The 22,172-nt window shown below is 34.6% G+C and overlaps 1 protein-coding gene across 1 annotated transcript in view; it reads right to left on the bottom strand.

Annotated features, from left to right (window-relative positions):
* LOC143256256 (LIM/homeobox protein Lhx5-like) overlaps positions 1-22,172 on the bottom strand; it is a 146,012-nt gene that overhangs the window by 94,289 nt on the left and 29,551 nt on the right. The window contains exon 2 of the mRNA XM_076513219.1: positions 19,473-19,954. Within this exon, the coding sequence (XP_076369334.1) occupies positions 19,473-19,954 (482 nt within the window). The remainder of the gene's footprint in view (positions 1-19,472; positions 19,955-22,172) is intronic.

The following is a 22,172-nucleotide window of genomic DNA, read 5'->3' on the forward strand; positions in this document are numbered from 1 at the left end:
AATACATAACAACTGTGTAACAACTATATAACAGTTGTATAACAAATACATAACAACTGTATAACAAATACATAACAACTGTATAACAGCTATATAACAATTTTATAACAAATACATAACAACTGTATAACAACTATATAACAACTGTATAACAAATACATAACAACTGTGTAACAACTATATAACAAATACATAACATCTATATAACAAATATATAACATCTATATAAATATTGTATAACAAATACATAACAACTATGTAACAACTATATAACAACTGTATAAGAACTATATAACAAATAAATGGTGAGTTACTACACTGAAAGGAAGGAGACATCACGAGCTACTCTCAGCGAGTACAAAACCTAAACATGTTTTATGAAAACAAAAACAGGAAGTTACACAGACTCGAAAATCAATAAACAATTCCATTAACAAAATCAAAACCGTTCATTTGGTAATGGCGTCTTTGCATGTCAGGTGTAGAAATGTATACACACGCACACTATAGATATATGTATACATAGACACACACATATATAATAGCAACGCAATGTTCAGTTTGAAAACTGTTCGCACGTGCTAAGGCCTCGTAAACAAGATAGTGGAAAACGCACGTTTGAACATAGCTTCTTACCAAATACAGAGAAAATGAATTTCTCTACACACGATAAGTTATCGAGGAACTCACCTAAGCGTTTCGTCAAAACGTAGCACGTGATGAGATCGTTTAAAGAGAACAGGTCTTAAGTTTGGTATTCATCTTTATAAAAAGAAAATGGGGCAAAAACACTCTGAAGAATTCACTTTGGTTGTCATTAATTTTATTAACATGATAATATTGTGCTTTGTTTCATACACTGTATATATAGTCTCCTGTCCGATTTTATACCTGTAAACTTTCATTACATGAAAATCACATAATTAGTCGGTTTAAACGGGTATTAATGTACATCTCTGTCCTAGGTGGAGAACAACGGATAACCAAGGAATTATAATTTATTTTGAAACTGTTAGTTAGTTTTGTTGTTTAGCGTAAAGCTACACGTTGGGTTATCTGTGCTGTGGTTGCGATGGTATCGAAACCCGGGTTTTAGTGTTCAGAGTCACCGCTGTGAGACCATCTCTTCAAATCACGAACTTATTATTATTACCGTTAGTTACTGCTCATGTCCACATACTGAGTAGTATTATGTTGTAGTCAGTCTAAACAAATGACCAAACAAATGACCAAACAAATTTAGAGAAATCACAAAATTATATGTAACCATACATAAGTAACTCCTAACGGTAACTAACTTCGGGTTTTCTCGGGGTACTCCCGTTTCCCCCCACATCAAAATCTTCAGGCATTGGATTTCTAGATCCCAGCCCAGGCAACCTTTTTTCCAGACCCAGAATCGGGCCGTTTGATTTGATCTGAACTTGAGTGAATTACATTCATGTTCACATCTACCCAACTTTTTCTTTTCGAGACAGGTCCCGGCCTTTCTTTCCATTGCTGCCTTTGCCTCCACCCAAAAGACCATTTAGTGAGACATTCCCCACACAAAAAGTCAAGAATAATAACGATAATTAATTTATTGAAATAATTATAAAAAAAAAACCCACCACTTAATCCTAATAACAATCCACGAAAGGGGACGAAGAGGAACTACAAAGTTCCTGAACACCCCAGTTGGAGAGAGAACTCTTCTGATTTCTCTCTCTCTAAACTGAACCCCTGCCACGTTAGTTTAGTTTAGTTTAACTAACTGGATCAGTAGAAATATTGACGGTACGTAATGAATAACTTATCGTGAGACATCAGTATTAGGCCTATTATATATTTTTAACACTACGTTTTATATCCAGTCCATTAGGGATTTCCAATAATTAGAAGTGTGTCATAATAGTATTCCAACTACACTTCGTTCGTCGTATCCACTGCTGAAGCCGAAGACGCCTTTCGTTAAATCCAGAGCTCATCAGCCCGGTTGGAACACTATTCATATAATTATACAATCTGTTACAACAGCAATTACTATGAGGTGAACTCTTTTTTGAAGCTAGTGAACCATGATGATAATTTATTCACTTGTCGTCAACAATTAGGTCTAACTGAATCAAATAAAAACATAACATTTAAATAGAGATAATATCGGTGCTTTTTTCTGTTTTTTATTGGGGATTTGGCCACACTTATCTTTTGATACGATGCCTTCTTGCGTTGGGAGATTCGTTTTAAATTATCTGATCAAAATGACTGTAAGCCCATTCCAACCAATGACAATAAATCACTTTAATTCTTCCTTAACGTTTATAAAAGCTTGAAGATGAACAACTGTACGCTATCGTAATTATTGTAGGCCTACGTCACAAACGATGTTCACCTCTCCAACAATTTTAGGACTAACGTAACATCTTCATTGCACAAAGTAATTGCAATAACTAACACATTGATTCACTTTATATCTTAAAACAAATGTGAAACGTTCTTAAAACAACGTTCTATCTTCTTGAATATTCTTGAAAACTATTTATTCTTCAACAATATATTGTAATAATCAACGTTGGAATGATTTAGAAACCTATAGTTATATTCTAAGAACTTTCTCGGTGTTACAGGCGTAACATGTTAAAACATTTTGATCGGAACGTCATTATGAAGACCCACAGCTCCCTCTAACGGAGATTTAGGTTCCAAAATTTTAAATACATTTAAAATGAAAGTATTATTAATTAGTTGCTATAGAAAAGTATCCACACCGATTTTGCAAACTTCATCTTATATAGAATGCCCACGGAATATCATGCAATTGGTTAACCCTATTTTCGAAAAGATGGCTTCTGAAACTTGTCAAAAAATGATCTGATGAAGTCAAAGTCATGGAGAGACAGATTAACTGGGTGGAACGATCGTTTATAATTTAATAACTAAAACCATCTTGATAATAGTTTTTAAGAATTCCGTTAGTCTTTTCGAACAGCGCACACGCACACACACACACACACACACACACACAAAACTCCAAACACTAAGGCTCGGCATGGTCATGTAGTTAAGGCGCTCGACTCGTCATTTGAGGGTGGCGGGTTCGAATCCCCGTCACGCCAAACCTGCTCGCCCTTTCAGCCGTGGGGGCGTTATAATGTGGCGGTTGAAAAATCCCACTATTCGTTGATAAAAGAGAAGCCCAAGAATTGTCGGTGAGTAGTGATGACTGGCTGCCTTCCTTCTAATTTTACACGGCCCGGCATGGCCAAGCGTGTTAAGTCGTGCGACTCGTAATCTGAGGGTCGCGGGTTCGCATCCCCCTCGCACCAAACATGCTCGCCCTTTCAGCCGTGGGGGCGTTATAATGTGACAGTCAATCCCACTATTCATTGGTAAAAGAGTAACCCAAGAGTTGGCGGTGGGTGGTGATGACTAGCTGCCTTCCCTCTAGTCTTACACTGCTAAATTAGGGACGGCTAGCACAGATATCCCTCGAGTAGCTTTGTGCGAATTTCAAAAAACAAACACAACAAACAAAACTAATTTTACACTGCTAGATTAGGAACGGTTAGCGCAGATAGCCTTCGTGTAGCTTTGCGCGAAATTCAAAAACAAATAACTCTAAACTACAAGTTTTGGTTACACCACTATACAGTTCACGTCTGTAAACTTTTGTATCAGAGAAATACACATTTTAATATCAGTAAATACTTTGATATGTCGTGTATTTCTTTTAAGTTTAAATTGTGAAGCGGCCGAAATCTGACACGTGACATCGTTCCTGTCTTATGATTTCTGTTGGAAGAGGCAGGTCAACCTTACTGAGGTAAAAGTCCGCCACCGAGACAGGTGGTACTCCGGAGACAAAGTAGGGGGTCTGCCGGGGAGTCTACGCTTTGTAAAGCCGCTAACATTAGAAAACCGAAGTTTCGCACCGCAGAAAGAAAGGTGCATGTCGGCAACATTTCAACGCCTCGAGCTGCAGTTTTCCACCAATCTAACTCCTGCTGACAAGGGTTTTCTTGCCCCGCCCAAAACCCTAACCTCTAAAGAAAAGTGCAGGACGAACAAACGTGGTTGGTAAAATGGTTAAGAAATGTTTCATGAACGAACAGATGAAAACGAGTTCTTGGTGAAATTTGATATTTCAGCTTCAATAAAGAATTTTTCATCACTACCTCGAGATAATAAAACGTTTTGTTTTTCTTTGAAGTTAATTAGCAAGCTACATAATTGACTATCTTTGCTCTTCCCACTACACTGGTGTCGAACCTGGTTTTTAGTGTTGAAAGTCTGCAGACATGTCGCTGTGCCATTGGCCGAGGGGCATCGAGCAGCATTTCTGAAAATGGATTTCTCCACTCGTGTCTTTCATTTTGTCTCGTGATGGGACAGCGGTAGGTTTATGAACCTATGGTGTAAAATTCAGGGTTCGATCCCTCGCGTGTCACAGCCCAGAGTAGCTCTGCTCTAGAAATAAAGCTTTTTTGTTCTTTTCATTTGAAGTCCTAAAAGTTATCTGTTTCAAAAATCGAATAATTCAGTTTTAAAAAATTCAATCCTGCCAAAAATATAAACAGCCAAGAATTACAGTGTGCCATAATCAACAGATCCCAGTATAGACCACTTGGCATCAATTGGAACTATACATAGAATTTTCATTTGTTTCATAGATTCAAAGACTAAAACAACGCGGCCCTACAAGAACCGGTGTCCCGTGCGCTATGACGTAGAAAGACGAAAATTGAGACAAACAGTGTATGTTTACAGAATTGTATATAGTTATGGAAACGTAAAGCCGGAAAGTTAATTGCTAGATCACGCTAGGTATTATATAATTTTGCATAATTTAAGCTAATTAGTATCTTGTTATTGTTGGAAAATAATGTGACGTAGATACTGAAAAGATACGCTGACGCGAATCTGAGAATGAAGTACGAAAAATTCAATTAATACAAATTATATAAAATAGATGCACTAGTATCTTATATTTGCTTTAAACAGAGTAGTACACCCTGTCCTTATGCAACCACATGTTTATTAATGTATTACTAAGGTCGTGTATAACATTTCAGCCAAACTGTTTGGCTACCATTTGACCACAAGTTTCATGTAATGTCATATCGCCAAAGCAAGAAAATACTTACGAGTGTTTCCTTGACCTCATATTTTTACAAGTGTTGTTTCGCCACATTTGTTGCATGCTTTGAATCAACGTTTCACTGGAAGATGAATCCCTTCCTTAGCAGGTATTGCTCCTGGTGTATGAGGTTGTCTTGCACCTGTCGAGTACCGTCAACTTTTGTGTATAACAAGACCGCTGGTTGAAATTCAGCCCACACTTTTATTGGTCCCCAGAATGTTTCACGTTAGTCGTTATTATGTAGTATTTTTGTCTTAGAAGCCATGATTGCATTTACCACACTACTGCTGGGAATAGTAAAAGTTCTTGTACTTTTATATACTGTTATAACTCAGTGAAAACTACCAACATATGTGATGTAATTTATTCTCATATGACAGAGGCAGAGAAACACCACAACACTTGCCTTTTGTTCCTGATTTTATTCGTCGTTTACGTATTTTTAGAGATATTCCATATATTACAATAATTTGTAAATATAGGCATAACTGTAGCTTAGCTACGTAATATACACGTTTGTGTGCTTGTTTTGGACAAATCTGTCGACTTATAGTTGTTGTTCTCAGATTTGAAAGGATGAATTAGAGTGAAAGCAGTTGGTCAACAGCACCCTCCGCCAACTCTTCAGCCAATCTAATCGAGTGTTGATCGTCACTCCTATAACTCACCTACGACTCCAACATGCTAAGCGCTATTTTGCAGTATCGGAACAGGAAGCATGGACCCTTGCATTCATGGTTCGACAAGTTAACCACTAGGTCACACCCAGCCCACGTGTTATTTAATGTGGATTTAAAGCATTAAATATTACCATAATCGTTATCTTGGAAACAAAAACATGGCATGGTTTGGTTTGGTTTGTTTTAATTTCGCGCATAGCTACACGAATGCTATCTGCGCTATCCGTCCCTAATTTAGCAATGTAAGACTAGAGGGAAGGCAGCTAGTCATCACCACCCACCACTAACTCTTGGGCTATTCTTTTACCAACGAATAGTGGGATTGACCGTAACATTATAACGACCCCACAGCTGAAAGGGCGAGCATGTTTGGTGTGAAGGGGATTCGAACGCGCGGCCCTCAGATTACGAGTAGAGTGCCTTAACCACCTGGCCACGCCGGGCCTCGTGACATGGAAACTAATGGTTCGTGAGCATGCATTAATTAATAAACTTGCTCCTGAACAATGAACATGGTACTTACGATAGTTGATAATCTACAGGCGTGGGCGAAAAAATAAACTTTATAATATTTTCAAGTGTTTTTAATACAAAAAGATGAGATGTTAAAAATTGACGTAGTTTTAATTTAAACATTCGCTAGTTGCCTATTAAGATATGGAAGAACGATTCATAAAAATGTTCTTGTATATTACTTTTACATCAGTAAAGAGATTTTATGTAGAACTGAAGTAAAAATTAATTTGATTCTGTTTTTAATTACATTTTTGAACGGTTGGTTTAAGTGTCTCCATCATCTCTCATTAAAAATGCGAAAATCGTGAAATTGTTTTCACGTGGAATGGGTTGGATTTTACTCCAAAAGAATAACACGCACTTATAACGGCACCTGGTGTTGAACTAAATAAATAAACTGTAGATAAAAACGGTGACAACAATTCCTTAAGCCTAGTTCCTGATGGTATTTAGTTTAAGGGCCAAAATGTCGTTGACAACCAGGGTATTCATCCAACTAACGAAACTGCAGATTCTGATCTGTAAAATTACTTATTCTTTGACAGATTGTTTGGCAGAGTATTCATGCCGAAACTTTGTAGAATGGACGATAACTGCCTGTTGTGGAGACACGAGTGTAAAGGACGAAAGGCGGAAGACTTTCAAACGTTGTCCTCTGTGTTTCCACAACAGGCAGTTGCCGTCCATTATACAAAGTTCTATCTAATTACTTACATTCATTGTCATGTTGATTTTTAGTTTACATTCAAGTAGGTAGCTTTATCTGAACTTATTATAACTCAGTATAAACCTAAATAAACAAGATAACACTTAAATAGCTATCGCTGTACCAACTGACAAGTACGCGAGAGTCACCGCTACACCAACGAACTAACACGTGAGAGTCACCGCTACACCAACAAACTAACACGTGAGAGTCACCGCTACACCAACAAACTAACACGTGAGAGTCACCGCTACACCAACGAACTAACACATTAGAGTCACCGCTACACCAACAAACTAACACGTGAGAGTCACCGCTACACCAACGAACTAACACGTGAGAGTCACCGCTACACCAACGAACTAACACGTGAGAGTCACCGCTACACCAACGAACTAACACGTGAGAGTCATCGCTACACCAACGAACTAACACGTGAGAGTCACCGCTACTCCAACAAACTAACTCGCTACAGTTACTATTAAACGCTCTTTCTCATGGTATTTGGAGCAAAAAGTTTGAGGTAAGCACAAGTGTTGTCTTCGGTATTGGAAGTGTGTGCTAATTATTCTCTGATACTATAGGTAAACATCATATCTAATACGACGAAAGTTAGTGTCAGTTTGCAAAGTACAAAATGAGGAACATTCCCATACGTAACACAGGATATTCATCTTTAGATTACAATACCTGTTTGGACTGAAATATTAGCGATTAAAACCACCAGCAGAATTGCAATAATAAAGTAGATACAGTTCGGAATGTCCAAGACTGCGTCAAAATAAGTTTTACATTCGCACGTGCTAATGGTCTTCCTAAACTAAATTCTGACGTAAAACTTTTCCCACCAACTGAATCCAAAGCTTGAATAACTTAGTTATTATTATTATGTAGAAATACTGTAGTTTAACTGGTATTTAAAACTAAGCCTGAAACGTCACCTTTTACAACACGGCGATTAAACAGCTAAGGTTCGGCCATAACTGCCCGTATCTTGAACTGCTGACTACTGGAATATAGACAGCCAATAGGTCTCCCCGTATACACGGATTGACCCATTTTTTACAATATGTTCACAGCAGAGTGATGTCAACAGTATATCACAGGCTCGAACCTTAGACCTTTCTATCCGCAACCCAGCACGACAGCCATTAGGTCTTAGCTTAATTTACAGAATCACAATACAAAAATAAGTTTTCAGTAATATAAATAATATATTGTACTTTAATCACCGGTCACAGCCCAACAGACATCTAGCTACTACAATTAGGAAATTATTTTAAGAGTGGCTAAGAAGTTAAGTGCAGAGTCTTTCATTATCTGTTTAGTATTCAAAGTGTAACAAGTGACTTTTCACCTCACTCAAGGTCAAAGTTAAATCTAGGACACGAAGAAACTACTAAATATAACACGTGTTTATTTCTGGTTAAGTAACGATAACACGTGTGTTTATTTCTGGTCAAGTAATAACAACACGTGTGTTAATTGCTGATCAACTAATGATAACGTGTGTTAATTCCTGATCAACTAATGATAACGTGTGTTAATTCCTGATCAACTAATGATAACACGTGTGTTAATTGCTGATCAACTAATGATAGCGTGTGTTAATTCCTGATCAACTAATGATAACGTGTGTTAATTCCTGATCAACTAATGATAGCATGTGTTAATTCCTGATCAACTAATGATAACACGTGTGTTAATTGCTGATCAACTAATGATAACGTGTGTTAGTTGCTGATCAACTAATGATAACGCGTGTTAATTCCTGATCAACTAATGATAACGTGTGTTAATTCCTGATCAACTAATGATAGGGTGTGTTAATTCCTGATCAACTAATAATGATAACACGTGTGTTAATTGCTAATCAACTAATGATAACACGTGTGTTAATTCCTGATCAACCAATGATAACACATGTGTTAATTCCTGATCAACTAATGATAACACGTGTGTTAATTCCTGATCAACCAAAGATAACACATGTGTTAATTCCTGATCAACCAATGATAACACATATGTTAATTCCTGATCAACCAATGATAACACGTGTGTTTATTCCTGATAAACTAATGATAACACATGTGTTAATTCCTGATCAACTAATGATATGTAAGAGAACACTTAATGCAACAAAACGTTTTTATTGCACAAAACAAAGGATAAAATGTGTGGTTGAACGAATTCAAAGTTTGTAACCAGAGTCCAAACCTCTGGAAAACACGTGGAATAGATACTACGTAAATTAACAGTAAGTGGCAATTTGCTTACCTGTAAATTATCTATCTATCTATCCACTTCTGATATTATTGGACAGATACTATTTAAATTAACAGAATGTGCCCATTTACTTATGTGTAAACTGTCTATTTATACATATCTAATACTACAGAACAGATACCACATAAATTAACAGTAAGTGGCCATTTGCTTGTGTATAACTTGTCTATGTATACACTTCTAATTTTAAAATGTTGAAAATAAAAATGCTATTCGAATGAAACTTTTGAAACGTATTCTCTAGCCTTCTTTCTCTCAATGTTTCTGTCAATCTATCACATCTTCTGTATGTTTATCATATTCTTGTCTTATTCATAACGGTGTCTCTTTTTCACCGCAATTTTTACACAGCTTTAATGACAACAGTAGCAATGTGACACGACCTTTATAAGGTGAAATATCTGGTGAACCAGGTCAGTGGAACAGCACCATAAATATCACCTTCATACAATATTATTCCTACCTCAGAAACAGAAAAGGGGTATTCTGGTCTCTAAGGGTAACGCAGTTACCATGACAGATTTCTCTACAAAAATACGTGTTAAGTCCCAAGTGTGTTTTGTTTACTTGCTTGTTTTAATTTCGCGCAGATCTTCACGAGAGCTATCTGCGCAAACCCATCTCTAATTTAATAGCGAATGACTAGAGATAAGGCAGCTAGTAATCACCAAATCCTGAATATTCCAATTGTTGTGAAGTAGGTGTTAGAACATCTACTCACATAGCTTGTTAAGGAACCTTGAAGGACATTTGTTACCTAATCTGATGTCTTCGTGTAAAGGTGAAATGAGCATTAATCAAATGTCATCTCTGAAACTATTAATCTGAAGTAAAATATATCGATACTGAAGCTATATCGCACAACAATATCACATATAAAGGCATTATCTTCCTTATGACTTTTGTGTGAACATACACACAATTTTAAATCGAAAATATTACGTTTAGGTACAAGGTGAGTTATAAAATAGTGCAAATTTATGCATACCATAGACTGTATTTGGGTCACCTTGATTTGACCTTTATATTACGACATCAGGGCAAGTAATAAATGGCCTTCAGTGTGCTTACGTCAGCAGATTTTCGGTGTTCGACATTTAAGTCACAACAGGAAGAATTAGGATTTTTCTCTCACTCTGTGTTTTGGACCATTATGGGATGTATGCAAACGGAAGGCCTAAACTACAGTGTAATACAGTGTAAATAGTAAGCTACACCAGTGATGTGCACTTCTGAATTTGAATAACAATACGCTAGTTTTAAGACGATTCATGAACCCTAGTTTACTTTCTGCATTGTAACACACATAACTACAAATTAGCGATATCTTTAACAGGAAACTTACGTATAACGCACAGCAAAGTGTTATTAAACTCTGTGTAAAACTAATGTCATGCAGCGGAAGTGAATTCGTACTCCAATCAGTTTCGCTCAAGAGCCGCGCAGTGGCGCCACTGGTCCAGATTTTTTTCCAATAACTAAAGTTGATTGTATATCGACACGAAAGCAGTGAGAAACAATAACGACAATATTCACTAGAATAGTTTTCAGTACGAATGCGAGACTGAGTTTGAAAGAAAACAATGTGATATAAAACAAACGTACAATTTTGATGATAAACTAAATATGCCATTCTTCAGCCTAGCTGCAGATATAATAAATTACCAACTAAACTAATCGGTGTTTAGTTAAACGTACTTTGCAGTACTTAAAGTACACTTAGAACAATACTGATCAATTGTTTTTCTTTATAATCAACCACACAAAAAACTGACCAGTCCTTGAGCTATGCTAACCCTTAGTTCTTATATTTCACGAGAGAACTCTTTGTTTTTTTACCGCCATAGTGCGAGACATTTTCAGGCCCTACTGGTCTTCGTTACGTAATTTATCTTGAATTCACGTGAGTACAGCATACACTTTGTAAAAATCTAACATTCAAAACCTGTCTGGGATAGGCCCGGCATGGCCAGGTGGGTTAAGGTGTTCGACTCGTAATCACAGGGTCGCGGGTTCGAATCCCCGTCACACCAAACATGCTCGCCCTTTTAGCCGTGGGGGAGATATAATGCGACGGTCAATCACACTATTCGCTGATAAAAAGAGTAGTCCAAGTGTTGGCGGTGGGTGGTGATGACTAGCTGCCTTCCCTCTAGTCTTACACTGCTAAATTAGGGGCGGCTAGCTTTGCGGGAAATTAAAAAAACAACAAACAAACTCTTTGAGATAAATCCTGGGGCTATTCCTAAATTAAATACTTTGATAATTCCAGGATGATAGGTAATTATTTTTGTTGTTGTTAAGCTTATCACAAGTAAACACAAATACAAAGCCGTAATTGTAAATCACTGAATCCGAAAGAATCTCAGGACTTATTTTGTTGATCACTTGCGTCACGTGATCTACATTCTACACAACATGTAATAGAGCCTACACGAGGGCTATCTGCATTAGCCGTCCCTAATTTGGATGTAAGACCAGAGGGAAGGCAGCTAGTCATCACCACCCACAACTAACTATTGAGATGTTTTCTGTACCAGTGAATGGTGGAATTGGCTTTCACTATATTACGTCCCCATGGCTGAAATGGTGAGCATGTTTCGTGTGACAGGGGACTCGAACCTGAGACCCTCAGGTTACGAGTCGAGCTATCTAACCACCTGCCGGGCAGATTCAACGAATATCGCTCACATACAAACATATGTATCATACCTTAGGCACAAAGTATAAGAGGGATAAGTTGAAATAACCAATAAACGTGTGTGTGAAGTTAATATCGAGTGGAAGCACGTGCGTCTCACGTGTTCTGCATCCAGTCACCGCTCGAATTTCCTGACGGTTCAGGCCAGAGTAGCTTCATTCAAATAAGGTTGACCTGAAATTAGCGGTGAAATAAAAATTGAAGTATTGAACGAGACGTGGCTAAAGTGTGTGTTAAACATGACGTGCGAGACAAAAGATTTCTTTCTATCTTTTATAATTATTTGTCACTGACTTTTCATTTTTTTCAGGATATGTTTGGATCCCCCAACAGAGGGGAATGCTAAATAAAATACAGCCTCTAACCTCTTACCATGCTTTATATAATTTGTAGAACTTTATAATTATCTCATCTTTCCATCCTATTCGACGTTCAGAAACATACCACCTTTGCTGTTGCCTTGGTAACGTGCATGCAACGTATCATCCTTTAGGATTGTGTACATATCTTTCAGTTCGTGTCACATGACAACACCACATAAAGTATTATTGTATATATATATATAAAATATTACTAAAATATTATTGTACATCGAAGTAAAGTATTCTTAAAATAATATTGTACATGTAAGTAAAGTATTCTTAAAATAATATTGTACATGTAAGCAAAGTATTATTAAAATATTATTGTACATGTAAGTAAAGTATTATTAAAATATTATTGTACATGTAAGTAAAGTATTATTAAAATATTATTGTACATGTAAGTAAAGTATTATTAAAATATTATTGTACATGTAAGTAAAGTATTATTAAAATATTATTGTACATGTAAGTAAAGTATTAATAAAATATTATTGTACATGTAATTAAAGTATTAATAAAATATTATTGTACATGTAAGTAAAGTATTATTAAAATATTATTGTACATGTAAGTAAAGTATTATTAAAATATTATTGTACATGTAAGTAAAGTATTAATAAAATATTATTGTACATGTAAGTAAAGTATTAATAAAATATTATTGTACATGTAAGTAAAGTATTATTAAAATATTATTGTACATGTAAGTAAAAGTATTATTAAAAAGTATTGTATGTAAAAATATTATTAAAATATTATTGTACATGTAAGTAAAGTATTATTAAAATATTATTGTACATGTAAGTAAAGTATTATTAAAATATTATTGTACATGTAAGTAAAGTATTATTAAAATATTATTGTACATGTAAGTAAAGTATTAATAAAATATTATTGTACATGTAAGTAAAGTATTATTAAAATATTATTGTACATGTAAGTAAAGTATTATTAAAATATTATTGTACATGTAAGTAAAGTATTATTAAAATATTATTGTACATGTAAGTAAAGTATTATTAAAATATTATTGTACATGTAAGTAAAGTATTATTAAAATATTATTGTACATGTAAGTAAAGTATTATTAAAATATTATTGTACATGTAAGTAAAGTATTAATAAAATATTATTGTACATGTAAATAAAGTATTATTAAAATATTATTGTACATGTAAGTAAAGTATTAATAAAATATTATTGTACATGTAAGTAAAGTATTAATAAAATATTATTGTACATGTAAGTAAAGTATTATTAAAATATTATTGTACCTGTAAGTAAAGTATTATTAAAATATTATTGTACATGTAAGTAAAGTATTATTAAAATATTATTGTACATTTAAGTAAAGTATTAATAAAATATTATTGTACATGTAAGTAAAGTATTATTAAAATATTATTGTACATGTAAGTAAAGTATTATTAAAATATTATTGTACATTTAAGTAAAGTATTATTAAAAATATTCTGTATATGTAAATGAGGTTTCGTTTCTTTTGAATTTCGCACAAAACTACTCGAGAGCTATCTGTGCTAGCCGTCCCTAATTTAGTAGTGTAAGACCAGAGGGAAGGCAGCAGCTAGTCATCACCACTCACCGCCAACTCTTGGGCTACTCTTTTACCAACGAATAGTGGGATTGACCGTCACATTGAGGCGAACCCGCGACCCTCAGATTACGAGTCCCACGCCTTAACACGCTTGGTCATGCCGGGCCGCCTAAACATATACAGTAATATATATTTCACTTACATATTTAATAATGCATTTTATTTATAATACTTGGCTTTCACATACAAAAATGTTTTTAGTAATAATAATTTTAATAATACTTCAGTTGTATAAAGAACAATATTTCAGTAATTCCTCACTTACAATAACAGTAGGATTGGCTGTCACATTATAACGCCCCCACGGCTGAAGAAGCGAGAATATTTAGTGTGACGGGGATTCGGACCCGCGTTATTCGTTGGTAAAAGAGTAGCCCAAGAGTTAGCGGTGGGTGGTGATGACTAGCTGCCTTCTCTCTAGTCGTACACTGCTAAATTAGGTATGGCTGGCACAGATAGCCCTCGGGTAGCTTTGTGCGAAATTCAAAAACAAACAAGTAAACGTTTAAGAAAAGTAGTGCTAAAAACATTATTGAATATTTAAGTGAAATATTACTGATAAAATAACATTGTTGTATGTATAAATGAAGTATTACTGATAAAATAACATTGTTGTATGTATAAATGAAATATTACTGATAAGATAACATTGTTGTATGTATAAATGAAGTATTACTGATAAAATAACATTGTTGTATGTATAAATGAAGTATTACTGATAAAAACATTGTTGTATGTATAAGTGAAGTATTACTGATAAAATAACATTGTTGTATGTATAAATGAAGTATTACTGATAAAATACCATTGTTGTATGTATAAATAAAGTATTACTGATAAAATAACATTGTTGTATGTATAAATAAAGTATTACTGATAAAATAACATTGTTGTATGTATAAATGAAGTATTACTGATAAAATAACATTGTTGTATGTATAAATGAAGTATTACTGATAAAATAACATTGTTGTATATTTAAGTGAAGTATTACTGATAAAATAACATTGTTGTATGTATAAATGAAGTATTACTGATAAAATAACATTGTTGTATATTTAAGTGAAGTATTATTTGGAAGATTGAAAATGAAATCAATGTTGTTTATTGATCGCGTCGATTCTAACCGAACAACTCAAAACTCGGGAATATTACTACAAAACAAACACGTTGGTAGAATATGTTTATATGTTGGTAAACAAATGCCCACAGAAAGTTTATACTGGTGATAATAAACATTTATTCAGTAGGAAAAGGTACTGCTAAAGAAAATAACCATGAAAAATCACAGTGTTAAGGGAAATGTTTGATCTTGCTAAGTACAAAATTCAGCAGAGAAGGGTTACATTGTCTGCAGGTGATATGATATAACAGGAATTTCTGGAAATACTTATTGTATTTTTTTTAAAACAGTGTTATTGTTAAATAAAAAGTGTTCCCATGAAGAATGGTGAGAAAAGACTGTTATGGTATGTGAAAAGACAATGGCCCGGCACGCAGAGATCGCGTGTACAGTTCTGAAAAGTGCTTCCTTTGTCGTCACGTGCGTTTAGCAGAAACGGCTCGGTTAATTTCGTTCTTTTTTGCTTGGATGTTCTGGGCAGGCTAACCTATAATCTAGGAAGAATTATAGATACTTCTAGTTTGCTACTTTCACACGGTTTTTAACTGGATTTTTCCCATTCGATCATAGTACTTACAAACACGCACACACATACACATACCTTTCAGGCCACACACACACAAATTGGTATATATTTATCAAAATCTACTTAGTGTAAGAATTATATAGAAAACTGGGTCATGGCCTATAGTCCAACTTATATTTCTGAACATGCACGCGGGTAAGGATAGGACCAAATGTCTTCTGTATATAACAGAACATTTTATTGTGATGGCTCTACCTGAAATAAAGGTTCTATAGTCCATTACAGTACGTATCTTTTAATTATGAAACATACCCGGATGAGAAAGTAGCACTTGGGTTTATTACAATGTATTCTGTTCTTGAGTTAACAACAATGTATTCTGCGCTTGGATTTACCACAGTGTATTCTGCGCATGGGTTTACAACAGTGTATTCTGCGTTTGGATTTACGACAATGTATTCTGTGTTTGGGTTTACGACAGTGTATTCTATGTTTGGATTTACGTCGGTGTATTCTGCGTTTGGGTTTACAACAGTATATTCTGTGTTTGGATTTACGTCGGTGTATTCTGCGATTGGGTTTACATCGGTGTATTCTGCGATTGGGTTTACAACAGTGTATTCTGCGATTGGGTTTACAACAGTGTATTCTGCGTTTGGGTTTACAAGAGTCTATTCTGTGCTTGGGTTTACAACATTTTGATCAATGACCAAAAAAATTATAAGTGGCAAAATGAATTTTTTATGAATGTTATTTTAATACCATGCAAGTAGTGAAGTAGAAAACAAACCTACCACTTTAGGGTATAAAGTTTTTATTGTAAAGTAGAAAACAAACCTACCACTTTAGAGTATAAAGTTTTTATTGTAAAGTAGAAAACAAACCTACCACTTTAAAGTATAAAGTTTTTATTGTAAAGTAGAAAACAAACCTACCACTTTAGAGTATAAAGTTTTTATTGTAAAGTAGAAAACAAACCTACCACTTTAGAGTATAAAGTTTTTATTGTAAAGTAGAAAACAAACCTACCACTTTAGGGTATAAAGTTTTTATTGTAAAGTAGAAAACAAACCTACCACTTTAGGGTATAAAGTTTTTATTGTAAAGTAGAAAACAAACCTACCACTTTAGGGTATAAAGTTTTTATTGTAAAGTAGAAAACAAACCTACCACTTTAGGGTATAAAGTTTTATTGTAAAGTAGAAAACAAACCTACCACATTAGGGTATAAAGTTTTATTGTAAAGTAGAAAACAAACCTACCACTTTAGGGTATAAAGTTTTTATTTTAAAGTAGAAAACAAACCTACCACTTTAGGGTATAAAGTTTTTATTGTAAAGTAGAAAACAAACCTACCACTTTAGGGTATAAAGTTTTATTGTAAAGTAGAAAACAAACCTACCACATTAGGGTATAAAGTTTTATTGTAAAGTAAAAACAAACCTACCACATTAGGGTATAAAGTTTTTATTGTAAAGTAGAAAACAAACCTACCACTTTAGGGTATAAAGTTTTTATTGTAAAGTAGAAAACAAACCTACCACTTTAGGGTATAAAGTTTTTATTGTAAAGTAGAAAACAAACCTACCACATTAGGGTATAAAGTTTTTATTGTAAAGTAGAAAACAAACCTACCACTTTAGGGTATAAAGTTTTTATTTTAAAGTAGAAAACAAACCTACCACTTTAGGGTATAAAGTTTTTATTGTAAAGTAGAAAACAAACCTACCACTTTAGGGTATAAAGTTTTATTGTAAAGTAGAAAACAAACCTACCACATTAGGGTATAAAGTTTTTATTGTAAAGTAGAAAACAAACCTACCACATTAGGGTATAAAGTTTTATTGTAAAGTAGAAAACAAACCTACCACTTTAGGGTATAAAGTTTTATTGTAAAGTAGAAAACAAACCTACCACTTTAGGGTATAAAGTTTTTATTGTAAAGTAGAAAACAAACCTACCACTTTAGGGTATAAAGTTTTTATTGTAAAGTTGAAAACAAACCTACCACTTTAGGGTATAAAGTTTTTACTGATCTACAATATTTAAAGAGACCTTAGTGAGATCGATTTACAACATAAACAATTGAAGAATGGAAATCAGTCTTGTGAGAAAGCCACGAGATCATAAAGACATCATTGTTAACTTCCTATCACTGTGTTGATTATTAACTTGCTATATGAGTGAGTGCAAAGTGTTCATATTTCCAGTTTATTTTCCACAGAAAAATTAGAAGTAAAATGAGAGGAATTTAAGTCGTAAATATGAAGTTCAAGAAATTTATTGGTGGTAAAAATATATCAGTAAATATCGGAGTCAATAGATCGTCATTAACTACCGGACGCCCTCTATCGGAAGCTAAAATTAGAACGTCCAGTTAAGGATCTCGAAAATGTACATTCAGTGTAGTGGTCGTGATTTTGTAATTCAAGTCCACTGACAATTTTATCATAACAGTATATATATATGAATGTGTGTGTAAAATATGCTAATATATATATATATATATGTGTGTAAAAAGTACTGTACAGTGAAATACTGGTATTAACTATGAAGGAACCACTTTTATGAATTTGACCTTTGAACTTTATAGAAAACAATGAATGTTGATTCCCTGCATAATTTTCATTAAGGGCTTATATACGTATAGGTTCATTTCTATTAGGCTTCTCTTCGAAAATTAATTCATTTCAGACACAGAAATTTGTATAATATTTCCTCCAAGCACAAGTTGTGAAATAATTTTACACTAAATACAATCAATCATTTTACCCTTACATAGTGACCTGTGTTTCTGACGTACCCCATACATCATCTTACTCCAGCTTGCTTCTACGACATGTGTTTGAAATATCATAATAACACATCTAAGTAGCAATAACAGTTTAACGTTGAAAGAACGAACATACTTCGTTATTCTAACAATAATTACAAGTTACTGAGAAAACAAGAAATATACAACAGTTTCCATTTTGAGCGACGTTCGCACTACAACCGACCCATTGCTCTTATTATTTATACCGATTCAGGGTTAGAGATTGTATCTTGCAGATAAAGAAAGAACACATGTAATTAGAAAGTGAATGTTCTTCAACTGACTACCGAGCACGTGACAGAATATCACGTTTCTAGACTAAGCACTCGTCGTAGTGAATGCACTCTGAAAGGACAATAAACTGCACGATCCATTATAGTGGAATATTTAAAGTCCAGGATACGTAAGAGGACAACAAACTGTACGATCCATAATGGTGGCACGTTTAAAGTCCAGGCTATATAGATGATAATATTATTTTTAACATAACTCTTGAAGCTGCTTATTTCTACCAGAAGTGCAGCAGGACAAGATGCATACAATATCTTATGTCAGGCTGTAAGAATACTTACAATGTTCTGCTCAGAAGAGTTAGGCCTATTTTGTAAATTCTTATACTGAAGGTTACGTTTCAGCTTCTAACCTTGTGAATCGGAGACTTAAAAACAAAACAAAATAAAAAGGTAAATTGACCTAACTCTATGTACAATAACAAATCACGTAAAATTGACCTAACTCTATGTACAATAACAAATCACGTAAAATTGACCTAACTCTATGTACAATAACAAATCACGTAACTCTATGTACAATAACAAATCACGTAAAATTGACCTAACTCTATGTTCAATAACAAATCACGTAAAGTTAAATAGAAACTATATTTATCTACCAAACTTATTTCTGAACATAAAATAAAATCATAGCTTACTTTTTTAATGTAGGTTTCCTTTACACAACACGAGATTATCTTTTTATCTCTTTAATTGTTAATCCTGGAATGAGATTAGCTAAACTTACTTGTATAACTCGCATACTTAGACCGGTTTCTTGTGCAAGTTGCTCCCGGATATGACGTGTGGGTTTGGGTGTGGCAGCAAAAGCTGCTTTAAGCATTTCCAGCTGCTTGGCTTTAATGGTGGTTCGGGGTCCACGTCTTTTGGAACCTAGGGAATTCTCGTCATTTGGATGAGCTCCTAAGGTCTGATTGGTTGAGTTGGTGCTGTTGTTTTGAGTATCACTGTCATCATTAATTTTACTGTCGGTCACAAAACTGGTATTTTTTATCCCTTCTGTGTGACTACCTATCAGCCCTGCTGGTGAATTATAACAGTCAAATGCAGGGCTGTTGGTTACAGTTTCACCAGTCATGTGGCATTTGACCTCTCGATCCAGGCTATTTTCACGTTCCTTCTTGCGCCCGTCAAGACCATATGAGCCTGATATAGAGTAACTCGGTTCATTCAAGTCGGACTGGTCAGGTGGAGAACTTGACATGTTGGCTAAAATTCAGTTTGAGAAAGTGAGACGTCATTCACTGTGGACCAATCGATGTTTCAAGCAATCATAATTCCCTTTAAAAATTATTTAACTATTGTACAACAAAACGATACTGATCAACATGAAAACATTGTAAACGTCAATTAGTAACATTATATACAACACTTACAACAATCAGTGACACATCTTTTATTATGACGACAATCAGTGACCCAGTTTTATTATGACAACAATCAGTGACCCAATTTTATTATGACGACAATCAGTGACCGAATTTTAGTTATGACAACAATCAGTGACCGGATTTTAGTTATGACAATAATCAGTGACCCACCTTTTATTATGACAACAATTACTGACCGAATTTTTGTTACGACAACAATCAGTGACCCAGCTTTTATTATGACAACAATCACTGACCCAATTTTTGTTACGACAACAATCAGTGACCCAGCTTTAATTATGACAAGAATCAGTGTTCCAATTTTTATTATGATAACCATCAGTGACCCAATTTTTGTTATGACAACAATCAGTGACCCAGATTTTATTTTGACAGCGATCAGAGACCCAACTTTTATTATGATAACATTCAGACATCCAACTTTTATTATGACAACAATCAGTGACCTAGCTTTTATTATGACAACAACCAGTGACCCAAGTTTTATTATGACAACATTCAGAAAATCAACTTTTAATGTAACAACATTCAGACATCCAACTTTTATTATGCCAATAATCAGTGATCGAACTTTATTATGACAACAATCAGTGACCCAACTGTTAATATGATAACAATGAGACGTCCAATTTTTATTATTGCAAGATTCAGAGACCCAACTATTATCATGACAACAATCAGTTACCAACCATTTTTATGCCGACAATCAGAGACCCAATTTTTAATATGACAACATTCAGACATCAAACTTCTATTACGACAACATTCAGACATCAAACTTCTATCCCGACAACATTCAGAGAATCAACTTTTCTCATGACAACATTTAGACATCTAACTTTTATTATGACAATAATCACTGATCGAACTTCTTTATGCTAACTAACACTCTTGTGGTTTAGAATGTAACATTTGCAATTCAAATGTGTACCAACAATTCAGTTACGTGTTTTATATCGTAATAAAATTTATGAGCACAGTTTAAATATATAAGTAGATATTAAGATAGAACTTGTTGCGTAACCACGACTGGAAGCTCCCTACAGGATTTCTACTGAACTACACGAGATAGCACAATATGTACTTCCACAAGGTCCCCGAAAGTGACCTGTTTCAAGAAAAAATATCTTTACTTCGTGTTTTTAAAGTTCGTATCTCATGCACGTGTACGTTGTACTCATTTGTTTTTAAAATTGTATTCAGAATTTCGTTGAATGCTCTCTAAAGATACAAATTCAATATAAAAGGATAACAGCGGCACCTGTAGCTACGTAAATTCATTATTAATGAAAGCCTATCTTGAGACGTGGAAAGTTACTTCCCTTATATGTAATTGTAAAAGCATAAAAACGCCCATAAAAACTGGAAAGGCCAAATATGAAACCACAAATTGACAGGGAGCGAACTAGTGGTATAAAAACGAGAAAACACCCACCCACCCCCTCATAAAAAACGGCAAAATACAAAAGTCAAATTGTGCATATACTTTTCCATGGCCCCAATAAACCTCCATACAAAATTTGTTGAGTTATCCATTCACAAGAGCACGGCATGGCCAAGTGTGTGAAGGCGTTCGACTCGTAATCCGAGGGTCGCGGGTTCGAATCCCGGTCGTACCAAAGATGCTCGCCCTTTCAGCCGTGGGGGCGTTATAATGTTACGGTCAATCCCTCTATTTGTTGGTAAAAGAGTAGCCCAAGAGTTGGCGGTGGGTGGTGATGACTAGCTGCCTTCCCTCTAGTCTTACACTGCTAAATTAGGGACGGCTAGCGCAGATAGCCCTCGAGTAGTTTTACGCGAAATTCAAAATAACAAATCACCATTCACAGGAGGCGAGATAGTGGTAAAAAAACGCCCACAAAAATTGCAACACGTAAAACAGGAAACTGAACCGTTGTATCAAACCACGCTTGGACCTAATCAACCACAATATGAAATTTGATAAAGGCCTATCCACACCTTGCGAAGTAGTTACACAAACATACAACAGACAGTACTATTGTACATGTATTTATATAGATTTGTTTTAATAATGA

This window comes from Tachypleus tridentatus, chromosome 7 (genome assembly GCF_004210375.1).
Source record: "Tachypleus tridentatus isolate NWPU-2018 chromosome 7, ASM421037v1, whole genome shotgun sequence".
Lineage (NCBI taxonomy): Eukaryota > Metazoa > Arthropoda > Merostomata > Xiphosura > Limulidae > Tachypleus > Tachypleus tridentatus.